This window comes from Ambystoma mexicanum, chromosome 13 (assembly GCF_040938575.1).
Source record: "Ambystoma mexicanum isolate Mex_15411 chromosome 13, UKY_AmexF1_1, whole genome shotgun sequence".
Lineage (NCBI taxonomy): Eukaryota > Metazoa > Chordata > Amphibia > Caudata > Ambystomatidae > Ambystoma > Ambystoma mexicanum.
In genome coordinates, this window is record NC_090938.1 from 602388977 (window position 1) to 602403639 (window position 14663).

General features: G+C 48.7%; 1 protein-coding gene across 1 annotated transcript in view; it reads left to right on the top strand.

Annotated features, from left to right (window-relative positions):
- The window catches only part of LOC138521538 (uncharacterized), a 32428-nt gene extending 18071 nt beyond the window's left edge, over positions 1-14357 (top strand). The window contains exon 2 of the mRNA XM_069634447.1: positions 10737-14357. Within this exon, the coding sequence (XP_069490548.1) occupies positions 11277-13001 (1725 nt within the window). The 5' untranslated portion in view covers positions 10737-11276 and the 3' untranslated portion in view covers positions 13002-14357. The remainder of the gene's footprint in view (positions 1-10736) is intronic.
- Positions 14358-14663: the final 306 nt, after the last annotated feature.

Here is a 14663-nt window from a genome sequence, read left to right on the forward strand (position 1 = left end):
CAGTCTGGAGAGTTCCTGTTTCATTTAAATGGCAAACCGGTGAGGATAATACAACCGGCAACACCAGACAGCCAACACGGAGGAGGGCAGGGGGAAAGGGAGTCAGAAGAAGAGGCAGAGGAAGTGTGGAGTGATTTAGATGAATACGAGGAAGGAGCAACAGCAGCGGGAACAACACTGCCATTCCACTTTAATCAAGGAGATGTTAGATCGCCACCAAGGTGGCAAGGGAGGTTGAGACAGAGAATAGGAAGCATGCTGGTAAGTAAAACAAAGAAAGGAACAGTAAGTAAAAGAGGGGAAAAGACAAAACTACAAATGCCTCTAATACACAAGGGGGCAGGGAGGCCCAACTACATACCATCGGCGCAAATGGACAAGAACAACTTGTTGAAGCACCTCCCCCCACTCACGGGTGGGGTGGGGCGGGGAAGTGGATACATGCGTTCGAAAAACATACGGCAGGGGTCTTGCTAGCGATAGGGGATGTAAAAGGTTTGTTGGTATTGGCGGTAGGTGATCAAACAGATGCAGTGTGGGTAAAGGCGGGGTCCCAGGAGTGACTATGAGTTGTGACAGTCATGACGGGTCAGCATTTAACAATGTCAGGGCAATGGTGTGGGATGCATTACGAAGGACGTTTCCTGATACTCCAGACTTACACTTAGTGATGCAATGCACTATGGGAGAGGAGGAGGAGCCTACACAATTCATCCTCCAGGTGCAAGACCTGTGGAGAAGTGAAACTGGTACGCCCTGGGACCAGTCAACGGCATTATTTTATTTCATAATAAAGAAAGGGCTCTCGAAGGTGGTTCAGAAGGCCTTGGATAAAATAGCTGGGATAGAAGGCAAAGGTTGGCCAGAGATTCAAAGCATAATTGTACACCACTGTAGGAGGATCAAAGAAAGGGAAAAAAAGATAGTGCAGCGAAGGTTGGCAGACAAAGCAAAATTGGTAAAGAATAAATCCGTGAAGGTCGCGGCTGTGAATGCTACAACATCAACAGTCAGACAGGAGGAAGGCGAAGAAGAGGGAGGAAGCGGCCCCATAAAAATGGCAGCAACATGGACAGGAAACGGACAGGAACAATGGGATGGAGAGGAGAAATACGGAGGGCAACAGTGGCAAGGAAGGACACCAAGAGGACGAGGTGGGTACAGAGGGCCGAGAGGGGGGTTCGGAGGAATGGGAAATAGAGGATTTGGAGGGTCTGGGCACAGGGGAGGGCCACAAGGATCGTGTTGGAACTGTGGAAGGTGGGGGCATTACTCAAGAGAATGCAGGATGAGACCTATGGGATCCTTCCAAGGGCAGACCCCCATGGGAAATGAGCAGCAATATGGCCACCCCCACCCAGGCAGTCCGTACGGGTTACCTATGGGTGGAAATGGACAACAAGGACAAGGGTATGACGAACAACAAATACAACAGACACAGCCACTACAACAGCATGTGCAGCAGAGAGGTATGCCACAGCAGATGGCAAGACAAAACACTATGGCGAACGCAAACAACAATATTTTCGCAACATCTGCAAACGGTGCACCAGCACCTTTTCGAGGTGTAACAGTGGTAGGGGATAATGTATTCTCCGTTCCAGGAACTGAGACATATGCAAATTAGGACAGCCCACAGAAAGCACTTGCGTGTCCAGTCCTATCTACCACCCTACGTGCAGAAGAGGAACCACTAGTGGGGGCGGAGATAGGCAACAAACAGCTCATCTTTATGGTGGATTCGGGAGCTGAAGAATCGTGCCTCATGGAAGGCCGGTTCCCGCTCTCTGGCAGAAATTTGGAAGCGCACGGGTTCTCTGGGGCTATTTTAAAAGTTCCTTACACAAAAGACCTTGGGCCTCATTACAACCTGCCAGTCCGGGACCGTGCAAAATCCGTGATGGCGGTAAAAACGTTTCCGTGTCCGCAAGGGTGCGGAAAAACCGCACGATTACACGCTGTCGGTCGCGCGCACCACACGGACTCGGAAACGTTGTTACCGCCGTCACGGAATACCCCACGGAAATGGAAATAACGAAGCCACAAGTGGCGCAAAACCCGTTTCCGCCTCCGCCGCCACGGACACGGAACCGGAAATACCATGATCGCCAAAACAGGAAACAGAGAGGCGGCCATCATATAAAAGCACAATCCATTGCCATCCAGAGCCAGCACAAGCACAATCCTGACTCTGAGAAGCCAAAAGGGACCACCAGCATGTCTGCCAGGATTCCTGCTCAGAGGCAGCGCAAACAGCGCTTCAGCGAGGCGGAGCTAACCGTCTTGGTGGAGCACATTGTGGACAATGCTGAGATGCTGTTCAGCGCCGACCAACGGCGTGCCACACAGCAGCGGAGGAAGGAGGTGTGGGCCGAAGCTGCACGCAAGTGCACCGCTGTGGGCGTGGCAGTGAGGAGCGTGAAGGACTGCCACAAGTGTTGGGACGACCTGAGGCTGAGGGTACGCAACCTCATTTCCACGCACCGCCAACGCAGCAGTGGGACAGGCGGAGGACCCCCTTCCCCACTGAGGCTGCAAGCATGGGAGGAGCGTTGCAGCAGCGTCCTCCACCTAGAGGGAATCCATGGGATTGGGCAGGCTGAGGCAGGAGTGAGCCCACCTGCAGATGCCGGTAAGTGCCCAAACATGAATGCCACATGTAAATATGCAGTTGTGAGTACTGGGCCAAAGGACCCATTAACAACCCCCCCCCAGGCAGTGCATGTGTGGGCCAAAGGACCCATTAACAACCCCCCCCCCCCCAGGCAGTGCATGTGTGGGCCAAAGGACCCATTATGATCCGTATGGCAACCAATATCACTGAATGCAGACACCAGCAATCAGATGCATGTGACTAACACTATTCAATGTACAATCTTAATGACGCATGTGATGCACCCATCTGCCACCACAACAACACTAATTGCATGCCCTTTGTGTCCCCACAGCCGTTTCAAGTGACAGTGATACTGCACAACAGGCCAGCCAATCAGCATCGGCAAGTACACTAGCCACCGCCACCACACAGGAGGATGCTGCCGGCAGTTCTGCACCTCTGGCCACATTACCAGCCACCACAGATGTGCATCACACCACCACCACCACCAACATCCCCACCATCTCCACACTGGCTGAGTCCAGACAGGTGCCACGTGAACCTATCATGGCCCCCTAACACAACACCGAAGGCAGCAGCACTGCAGAGGGGGCGGCCTGCAGTGATAACAGTGCCCCGCAAGAGCACTCGGAAACAGGGCCACAGGGGGAGATGCCCACATTGGAAGACCTGGGCTCCTTCCATGAGCTGGGGTTCAGCCCCACTTCACTGGGGAGTCCCATGAGGTCGCCCACCCCATCCATGGCCGAACTGAATGCCCGCATGCAGCGGATGGAGGACCAGCAGGCTACCCTCACCCAGCTGGTGGAGAGGCAGCTAGAGGAATCCAGGCTGCAGAGGGAGAGCTACAGCGCCTCAGTGCGTCGCCTGTCGAGGTCCATTGGACGCTTTGCGAGCACCATAGTGACCCTTGCACGCCATGTGCGGGAGGGCAATGACCACACCTCCAGGCTTGTGGAGGCCATGTTGGTTGGCCAACAGGCAAATCTGGCACGGATGCCCTCAATCCCTGATTCTGGCCAATCAAACACTACCACCCCATCCAGCTCCACTACTGCCAGTCCAAGGAGGCGCTCGAGTAGGCTAACGGGTCCCTTGGGCAAGGTTGCACAGAAGCGCACACGGAAGTGATGGCATGTGTGTAGGGCAGTGCAGGACACATGTGGACTACAAGGGTGTGAGAGGGGTGGTCACGTTTGGGTGGTGGGGTAGGTAGTTTTGGGGGTTTGGACAATGGGCTCTGGGTGGGGGTGGGCACGTTTGGGTGGTGGGTGGCCCCGGGTGTACAGCTTCCCTAACCAATGCACCTTCTTCCCTGTTGTTATTACATCAATACATCACCATTTCAAATCAAGACATACATGTGTGGACATTGATCATTTATTTTGCAGTGCAACTATTAATTCATTGTCGTCACCATGTTTGTGCATTACTGTGAATGTGCTGTGACTCAAAAGTAAATGCGAATCAGGGCATCCCGTGCTCTCTGGCCATCATGTGCACCCCCAGGGGGAGGCGGTGCCATCCCATCCCCATCTCCATCTCCATCCCCATCTCCATCCCCATCTCCATCCCCATCTCCATCCCCATCCCCATCCCCATCCCCATCCCCATCTTCCTCATCTGCGTCTGGTGGCATTGGGATGTTCCTGCGCAGGCATATATTGTGCAGCATGGCACATACCAGCGTGATTTTGCCCGTCTTCACTGGGCTGTACAGCAGTGATCCGCCAGATCTGCTCAGACAGCGGAAACGGGCCTTCAGCAGTCCAAATGTCCTCTCAATCATTCCACGTGTGCGGATATGTGCCCTATTGTATGCCTCTTCATGCCTGTTCCTTGGTCTCCGTACAGGTGTCATCAACCATGGCGTGAGTGCATATCCCGCATCACCTACATGGGATGTAGATGGGGGAACATGTCAGTGTTTGTGGCATCATGTCCTCATCTGCTGCTGTGCATTCTTGTATCATCATTCATTCATGCATATGAACCATGCAGTGTCTGGAGGTATGTTTTGGCCATCACGAGGAATGTCGCTGACTGCATATGGGCCTACACATTAACTTGCATGTTTGCTGTGCCCTGCGGGTGACATTTGATTGTGTGCATGTCATGGTGCAGTGCTGTCCACACATGGCAGAGTGACTTCACTGTACGGAAGTAGTAAATACTCGTCGTATCATTTACACGCCTCTCGTGCTTTTTGGGGCAGTGTTTCAATTGAGGGTGGGTGTCTGCAGTGGCACAGGGTTCATGGGACAGTGACGGGATTGGCTGTGGCAGTGTGTGCACGGGCACATTGTGGTGCCCTGTCATGTCTTCCTTCATGATGTTTGGCATCCGCTGTGTATTTGGTAGATGGAAGGGGGGTGATGCATGTGCGGTCACAGCGGCACACTCACAATGCTCATTGCCTGGACACACACACACCACTCCGACAGGGTTGTAGCATCGTCAGCTGTACTCACCCAATAGCCACGTGCTTTGTCCGGCATAGCGTTCCATGTACCGTGGCAACGTGGAATTCCGCAGTACCATTGAGTCATGTGATGAGCCTGGGAAACGTGCGCAGCAGTGTGTAATCAGTTGCATGGCATCACAAACCATCTGGACATTCAAGGAGTGATACTGTTTCCTATTGCGGAACACCGCCTCAATTGCATGTGGTACTGTCAGCTCGACGTGGGTGCAGTCAACTGCGCCTATGCAATTTGGCATGCCTGCTATGGCATGGAAGGCCAACTTGGTGGCAATGACCCCGGGGAGGGTGCGGGGTAGGGCTATGTGTTCCGACACATGGCGCAACATGGCATCCAGTACCTGTACCAGGACTTTTGAGAAACACGGTTGTGATATGCCGTGCAGCTCACCAACCGTGTGTTGATAGGTGCCAGTGCCAAGGAAATGCAGAACTGAGACAACCTTCAAGAGGGGGGGGATGGCAGTGGGGGTGTCAATTAGGCTGCTGATGTTGTCCTCAGTCATGGCGGTGATGTGCAGGATTGTTGCACGGTCCAGCCGGTATAGGGTGTGGATCTGTCCTGGGGTGAGGTTCCAGGGTGAGGCCCTGATGCGTGGTATTGGTGGCTGGCGGCGGGGTCGGGCTGGCTGGGCAATGGGGTTTGCCATAGCTGCAGGGTTGGCTGGTTGCCGCCTGCGCCTCCTCCGCCTACGCCTCCTCCTCTGCGCCATTGCTGCCACCATGTGCAGTACTGCCTGTTGGTTGAGTAGGCCCAGTCCCAGTGCTACTAGCCCTGCTGCCTGCATGGTTCTGTGTTGTGTTGGGCTGGGTGTGGCCCTTTTGTAGGCTCCCAGTGGCCTGCTAGGTCCAGCTGGGCTGATTTGGTGCACCTGTGCCCTGATTCAGTTCAGCCGGCAGTGTATAACGCCATGTTCGCGGTGGCGGCGGTTCCGCCACCGTGATCACGGTATTTCCGCCATTTTTTTCCCGGTATTTCCGTGTCCGCGCTAGTTGTGATGCTCACGGTGTTTCGTGTTGCCGGTAACGGAGGGGTTTCCGTGCAGGCGGAATTAAGGGGAACCCTATTTCCGCGGTGGCGGTTTAGGGTGGTGCTATTACCGGGGCCGCGGGTCATGATTGCGCGGACATGCAAACGGTGCCGGTATGGTTTTACCGGCAGTGTTAATTCCGGACCGGAGTACTTGTAATGAGGCCCCTTGACATAACAGTGGGGGGAAAAACAGTGCGAGCACCCCTATTGTATCATGAAGACTAGCCAATAAATTTGTTGGGAAGGGACCTTCTTAGCAAGTTGAATATGACCATTTCCTTCACTGAGCGGGGAATTGTTTGTTCTACCCCAGGAGTATGCCCAATGCGGGCAATGTTAATGATCAGCACAATGACAAACGAGGTGGTGGTCAGAGGGGTACCTATAGATATGGACATGTTAATTTATGGTATAAGAGTGCTGGCACGGGTGGTCCCTGGATAACAAGAAAAGAATGGAAGGTGTCTTCAGATTTTGTTTTCCGCCCAATTGTAAATACAGACACTGTCCCTGGAACAGTTTTGTCTATTGATTTGGAAGCAGTACAAGTATCAAGTAAACGTATTGCGGTGATAGGACTGGACACACATGGGTGCGAATGGCGAACAGTGTTATGCATAGACCTGAGTCTGATGTTGCGCAATCTAACTGATGAGGAGTTATTTACTGACAATGAATGTGATAGAGAGATAATAATGGAAATTAGTGTGCCCTGTGACATTATGATCCAACACAGAGAGGTACACAACCCCCTCATGGCCAATGTCAACATACCACCCACTATATTTGAGACAGACATGGAGAAGGTATCGCCAGAAATATGGACAACAGGCCCACACGACGTAGGATTGCTACAAGAAGTGACACCAATCAGGATAAAATTAAAACCCGGTGCCCTCCCACCTAGAGTAAAACAGTACCCTTTATCGAGAGAGGCAGAGGAAGGGATAAAAGAAACTATAAATGCATTGCTTGAGCAATGAATAATAGTGCCATCGAACTCACCATGTAACACAGCGATTTTCCCGATCAAGAAAGCGAAAGGCGGGGCTTGGAGGATGATCATTATACAGAAAGAGTTCCCATTAGTCCCCAATCCGGCATCAATACTATGCAGCATACCAAAAGACGCTTCATGTTTCACAGTGGTAGACTTGAAAAATGCTTTTTTCTCGATACCACTCAACGCTAACTCCAGGTACCTCACAGCTTTTACACTAGGGGGTAACAGATACGAGCACTGCAGATTACCACAAGGGTATTGTGAGAGTCCCAGTATTTTCAATAGGATATTACATGAAGATCTTGCCAACATTGACGTAGAGAGCACGATAATACCATACGTAGGCGATTTACTCGTCTGCAGTGACAGTGAAGAAAAGTGCGGGGCTTTACTCGATAGCACTGTTAAATTTGTTGGCCAAAAAAGGGTACAAAGTAGACAAAAGAAAATTGCAATATTGCCTAGCAGAGGTGCTTTACCTAGGGCAATTTATTTCAAAAGATGGCAAACGAATTTTACCAGATAGAGTGGCAGCGATACATCACATGATCATACCCAAAACGGTAAAAGACATTCAAAAATTTCTCGCCATATGTAATTACTGCCATGCATGGATTTTGGATTACGCAGTTTACACATGCCCCCTGTTGCAGGCCCTGAAAGATGCACAAAAGAATAATGTCCCAATAAAGTGGTTGCATGAAATGATGACACAATTTTTTTAATTACAAGAGCTCATCACACAAGCTCCAGTACTAGCGTACCCTGATTATGATCGGGAATTTTATCTCTTTTCGCACAGCAATAGTATACTCATGACCGCAGTGCTCACGGAAAAAACATCATTGGGCCACAAGCCATTGGCCTACCACAGCAGCACACTAGATTCTATGATGCCGGGCCACTTCACATGCGAACAAGGTCTCGCTGCAGCGGCCTTCGCAATAGAAAACATTGCCACAATTGTCATGGGATGCTCAGTAACACTATACACTGAGCACTCGCTGTTTGCAATACTAGAGAGATCAAAGTCAACATTGACAACTCAAAGAGCAACCGCGTATGAAATAATCATCTCCAGTCCCAATGTCCATGTGGTCAGGTGCAAGTCAGTAAACCCCGCCAAGTTCATCACAGAGCCATGCACAGTGGAAGACATTTAAACACACGATTGTGCCACATATGAAGGAGAAGGGGATGACATACCGAAGGCCAGTGAAAATGCATTACAAGAAGGAGAAATATACTTTGTTGATGGGTCTGCATCAATAGACAGTGAAACAGGGGAAAAACATGTAGGGGCAGCAGTGGTACAATTGGAAGAGGAAGAATATGAGATAATTGTACAGAAACGCCTACCATCCCAATACTCAGCACAAGCAGCAGAATTAACGGCACTAATTGAAGCACTGCGCACTGCTAAGGGGTGTGCAGTGACAATATATTCTGATTCAGCATATGCCACAACAACAGTACATTCAGGGCTATCACGATGGAGACGCAGATGATTTCAGAGGGCAGATGGCTCACCTGTACAACATGCCTCCCTATTGAACAAATTGATAGATGCATTGGCAGAACTGTCGGTAATAGCATTGGTGAAATGTCAGGCACATACAGCCAATACAGATTTCATCTCATTGGGAAACCCGGCAGCAGACGCAGCAGCAAAAGATGCAGCATATTTCAATATGCCACAAGCAATAGAGTGCATCATTAAAACACCAACTACAGAGCCACTAGGAGACGGGTATAACAATACGCCAACCTCCCAAGTAATAGAGCTTCAAAGGTGGGCCCCAACGGAAGAGAAAGAGCTGTGGGCCAAAAGAGGGTGCAAGCAATCAGCAACTGATTTGATATGGAGACAAGAGTTAACCGGAAAAGTAGTAATTGCATTCCAGCAGCTGCATTTCCCAACACATGTAACAAAACAACACATTGCAGCGGACATAAAGGAACATTGGTTCATTCCCAATTTGCAAGAGGAATTGTCAAAGTTCACAATACAATGTACAACATGCCAAACATACAGCTCAGGTATGACACTAAGAACATTAAGAGGAACACCGCCAAGACCAATAGGTCCATTCAAGGAACTGCATATTGAGATATGGGAGAAAGGTGCAATGGAGCGAGGTACTTAATTGTAATTGTGTGCCCATTTTCAAGGTGGGTTCAGGCTGGACCATGCGCTCACCCGATGCCAAATGCGCTGTGAAATTTTTAGTGCGGGAGGTCTTTTCAAGGTGGGGCATTTGTGATGTGATACGGTCAGATAACGGCACACACTTTGTGAATGACCTCTTCAAGGAAGTGACTACACTGCTGGGGGTCAAGCACAAACTGTGTTCGATTTATCATCCGATGGCCAATGGAATGGTGGAAAAGATAATTATCAAAACTGTGCAACACATTGAAGAAAAACTGGGTTTACTGCTTGCCCCAAGCACTGTTTCAGCTCAGAACGCAACCAAGCAAGGACCACCACTTAAGCCCGCACGAAATAGTGACGGGCAGACGCATTCATACACCACTATCCCCCATAAGAGCAGCATCGGATGCTCACAGAGCTGCCACAGTACTAGGGGACGAGTTTAAGGAATATCTCACCAACTTGACTTGTGCAGAACGTAGCATAGCCAGACAAATAGCACCACCATTTACAGAGAATGCTGCGACTGATACTGCCATGCCAGCGAATGATAGCCCAAAGGGTCAGCTAAGGCCTGTGGAAAATATTTACGTTCAAAGCTTCGTGCAGAGATGGAATTCATCAAGGTTTCATGGCCCATTTGAAGTTATTTATTGCACACCCACAGCTGTTAAAGTTAAGGGATTGAAATATTGGGTGAATTTGTCAGATGTGAGAAAGGCACACGATAGTGCAATCCCCGAAAATGAACATGGAACAAGCAACGAAGTTGCGAGTGGATGATGGAAAATACATGGTATAACACTATGAGTATGAAAAAATGATAAACTAACCAACAGATCAATTGAATAGATGCATATATCGACTGACATATAATTGTGTTTCCCTCTTTTATCTGTCTCACAAGTCTCACAATATATGACTTCCTACTGGATCTGCCTTTACCTCTCTCTCTCTCTCTCTCTCTCTCTCTCCCTCTCCCTCTCCCTCTCCCTCTCCCTCTCCCTCTCCCTCTCCCTCTCCCTCTCTCTCTCTCTGGTTCTCGCTAACTGCCTACAAATACTTTGACATATAGTTCTATCTAGAGTTCTTTAGCTATCTCTTATCTATAGTTACAAACATAGGAGATGTCTATCTTGCCCTCCCTCGTCTCAACATTACCACCATTAAAGTAACTTTACGCCTATTGTGTGACAAAACATTTGCGAAATATGAACAAACGTCTTGATGATGATATGGTACAAGAGTAAAATATAAAATAAACGCAGTGTGTGAAATGATATAAAAAAGATTGCAAAAGTTGAAAAGTTAATAGAAAATATTAAGATGTGCACATCATATAATAAAACAAGGAGTGGTAGAAGAATAGAGTAGGAAAAAATAATATGTGTAAAAAGTATAATGTATATATGCAGTATAATGTATATATGCATATCGCCCCTTCAGGTAACACAATGGCAGAAAAGACTGCGCTCACGGACGACGACACCACCTTAGTTAGAGATAGGGTAGTACAGTATAATATTGTTTTCCGTAATGTTATTTTTTATGGCGTGGTATTACATGATTTCTTTTATTGTAGAGGACATAAAAGAAGGGGGGAGTGGGGTAAACCTAATACGAGAAGGCTCAGCACTGATTTGGGCCGGGGTCAAAACAATGTGGAAACACAGTCCCTCTAATAATGTAAATCTCACCATGTTGCACAAGAATCGAACTGAACCAATGCCTCTTTTTCCACTTCCAAGTACTGTAAATGAGACCAACCAATATGATTGGGACTATCTTTGGGAAGGTGAACATGATTTAATGTATACTAATGCGCAGACAACCATAGAACCTACCTTGCAAAGCACGGTAATGCACTTTAATATTGCTGCTACTAGTAAACCAGGAACGCCAGACACATAGGCCTGGGAATCTGCTAACAAACATACTAACACGGCATGGGCAGGGGTATTTCCCATATACTATCGAAAAGTGAAAATGTCCCAGAATCACAAAGGGAAGAGGAGGAGACGGAAAAGGGGGGCGGGAGGGAAGAGATATGACATTTACCATGGGTTGGGATTAGATGAAATAGAAGACCCCCGCCACCCAGACCAGTCCAACAAATGGTATTCAGAAATGAGCGCAACCACAAAACAAGCTACTAATGAGAGCTGCTACGTCTGTTCCCTCATACCGCACGCATCAGGAACTCCTAAAATACTAGTACCCCAGGAAGTACCCTTGCAAGACGCCCAATGTTTGATTCATCTAGTATTATGTAGAATTCGGAATACCTTCCAGGCACACACAGTTACAATAGAAATGCTGGAGAATGAAAAAACATGTACAAGTAAGCGCCAGGGAGTGATTTGCATCAAAGAACCATTTTTTGTCATAAAGGGGACCAGATTCACAGACAATAAGTGGCATGCCGAGAAAATAGAGTGCAAAGCTGAAGCACTAAGAGGGCTAACTGAAGAAACCTTCCAGTGGGTCAAAGACACGTGTGCTTCCATCTGGTCCCAGCACATTGGAAAACTGACATGGGTTACCGCTCTCGAAAAACCAATCAAAAGGCAAAAGGAAATTTCACATGAACTATGCTTCCATGGAGAGGGGAAGGTGCAAATGGGCACCAACAAACAATGCAACAAAACCATCATCATCCCCGACATGAAGAAAGGTACGGCTGCACTTATGGACATGTATTGGGTGTGTGGCAAACAAGCGTACCTGCATTTACCAGCATCATGGAGAGGTACTTGCGGCCTGGCCACTTTGCACTCCGCACTAATGGTGATTCCAGAAAGCAACATCCAAAGAAAAGGGGAATCGGCTGGCACATCGGCAGCAGGGCAATCAGCTAGCACACCGGCAGCGCCCCAACCAACACCGACAGAATTGTACGCATACAATATCATATCCGTTAATGACCTAAAAGAGAGACTGTCCCACAGAAAAAGGTCAAATTATATTTCCACGGAATCTTCCAAACTCCTAGCTGAAATTCCCACAGAATACAAGCTTTTCAACACAGCAGAAACCTTCTTTGCGTCCCTCCTAACGTCAGGGCTCCAGGCACGTACCAACGCCAAGTGGTTACAGATCGTCCGCTGGGAGCTGATCCAACTGGCCAATGACACTGACGAGGGGTTCAATGTCATTAAGGTGGAACTGCGTGCCTTGCGGCTAATGACAATGCAGAACTGGTACGTCCTAGACCTCCTCACAGCAATGGACGGCGGTGTTTGCCGGAAAATCGGGAGCGCGTGCTGTACATTCGTACCTTCTGAGGATGCGGACAATGGGACCCTCACCCACGTTATCTCAGCAGTGCACAGTCTGGGGGAACGCATGCGGGAAGAAGGAGGAGTAGAGCCAAGCAACTGGTTTGACAACATGTTCAATTGGATACCCTCTTGGTTCAGTATCATGATGAAAATTTTTGTTACAGTCATCGTTTTCATTTTACTATTTTTCTGTGTGTGCCAACTAGGGATCCGATGTTGCGCAAAGTCTATGCCTAGTTCAGGAATGATGATGGTAACAATGGGCCGACAGGCAACGGTAGCAACAATGATAGATGCACAAATGCAAACTGGAGAACCAAACCCCCCAAAATACCGCATGACTGCTGTCTACCGTCAAAATGGGGACAGGGTAGAAAACTTATATCATACCACAATCAAAGAGCCAACAGAGCTGCAGTGGTATAGGTAAGTGTGGGTGGACCTGGATGGGGATGGAGGAATCTACATGACCTGTACACCCGATGAGTATGCCAGGAATGGGCATAGTTTGGGAAGTGTATGTAGAGCAAGGATGCCCAAAAGAGGCACACCTGCATAGGACGAAGCGCTAGCTGAAGCAGAGTATTATCGCAATGAGAGTAAAAACAAAAGGTAATTTGTTACTTTAGATGTAACGAAAGGGGGGAATGTGTGGGAGTGGCAGGGCCATTCGGGTGCCCCTCACCCATTCAGTTTAAGATGCATCACTTGCTCGACCAACAGTGGAGGACGCTTCCTATTTTTGTCCTGCGTACATAACCAGCCCCCGTGCTGATGACGACGCAGGCGGGGCTGTTGGAGAGACACTTGGCATCCATCTTGGACACCTCTGACTCCATCTTTGGATTAGGCCTCACTGCGATACTACGAGAAGGCTTCTCTCCCCTCTGCAGCGCAGCGCACGGTGCTCTCAAAGGCCCCCACCTTTTTCCCCATCTCTGAAAGCCCTGCAGCTCCATTCTCATGCCTGAGCCGGAGGTAATTGCAACAATATAAATGTAACGCCTCACTCTTCCTCTGAGATCACTGTCCTGTGCGTGAACTGGCTCGAACCATGCCTTGCAAACACATCCATCTCCACAAAACCTGCCTATGCCCCCCTCACCCCTGGTACTGGAGAATCACTGCCAATACAACCCCATGGCCCCAATAGGTATTATTTTGATGTGCCAGATATGTTACCCCAGTGCGATGCCCATCCCAGTGTGCCACGACTGATAAAAGTCAACCTCTGTCACAGTATATTGCACCTCAGAACTAACAAATGTCAGCATGCCTCCTTGTCTCTTTGATGCGCCTAGACCCACCCCATGATCAATGATCCCACCTGGATCGAGCCCTCCCGAGTTGTGTAAACCCCCTAATACCCTAGTGAATAATGATGTTGTTGTAAACTTAGAATTCATAGAGGATAATGATTTGCTCAAAGGAGCCTCAGTAACTGTTACTTAGTGCATGCTTGAAGCAATATGTTATGTCAGATTAGCTAGGGCCTGCCCTGCTTCATCGTGACCTGACCCTCACCCCACCGGAACACAGGCAGCTGGACCTCGTGGTATGAGCCCTCCCGCCAACTGAACAACCAATCCAGCGGGAGCAACATCATATATTACATATGTATCCAACTGTTTTATCCAATCCTGTGTCTATGTAGTCCCCTAGGCAATGATGTCATGTATGACGCAATATTCTTACTTAAGCTGTCACCTTTGTAATGTTTGCCAGAGTGCTCTCCGGCAGCAGAGTTCTCTGGATGCCAAATTTCCATATAAACGACTAACTCTTACAGCCTGTCCTCCTGGTCTCATTCCCCATTGGGGTTTGTCTTATTTCTTTTGTATCTTGGGCGTGTAAGTCGGGGAGTGGGCCTACAGTGGAAAGGGAAACACGAAGGGCTAACTGTGTGCACTGAACATTCCTTATTTAGTATTGAAAAGCATAATCATTTCAAAAATGTTTTTTAAAAAAATGTTTTGCTGTACCTCTTTTTTTCTGATTTTTGGGATTGTAGCGCCTAGAGGCAATTGAGTTTGTTGTCTGTGTGTGGTATACAAAACGACAAAAATAAACACCTTTTATTTGAGTGTTTTAC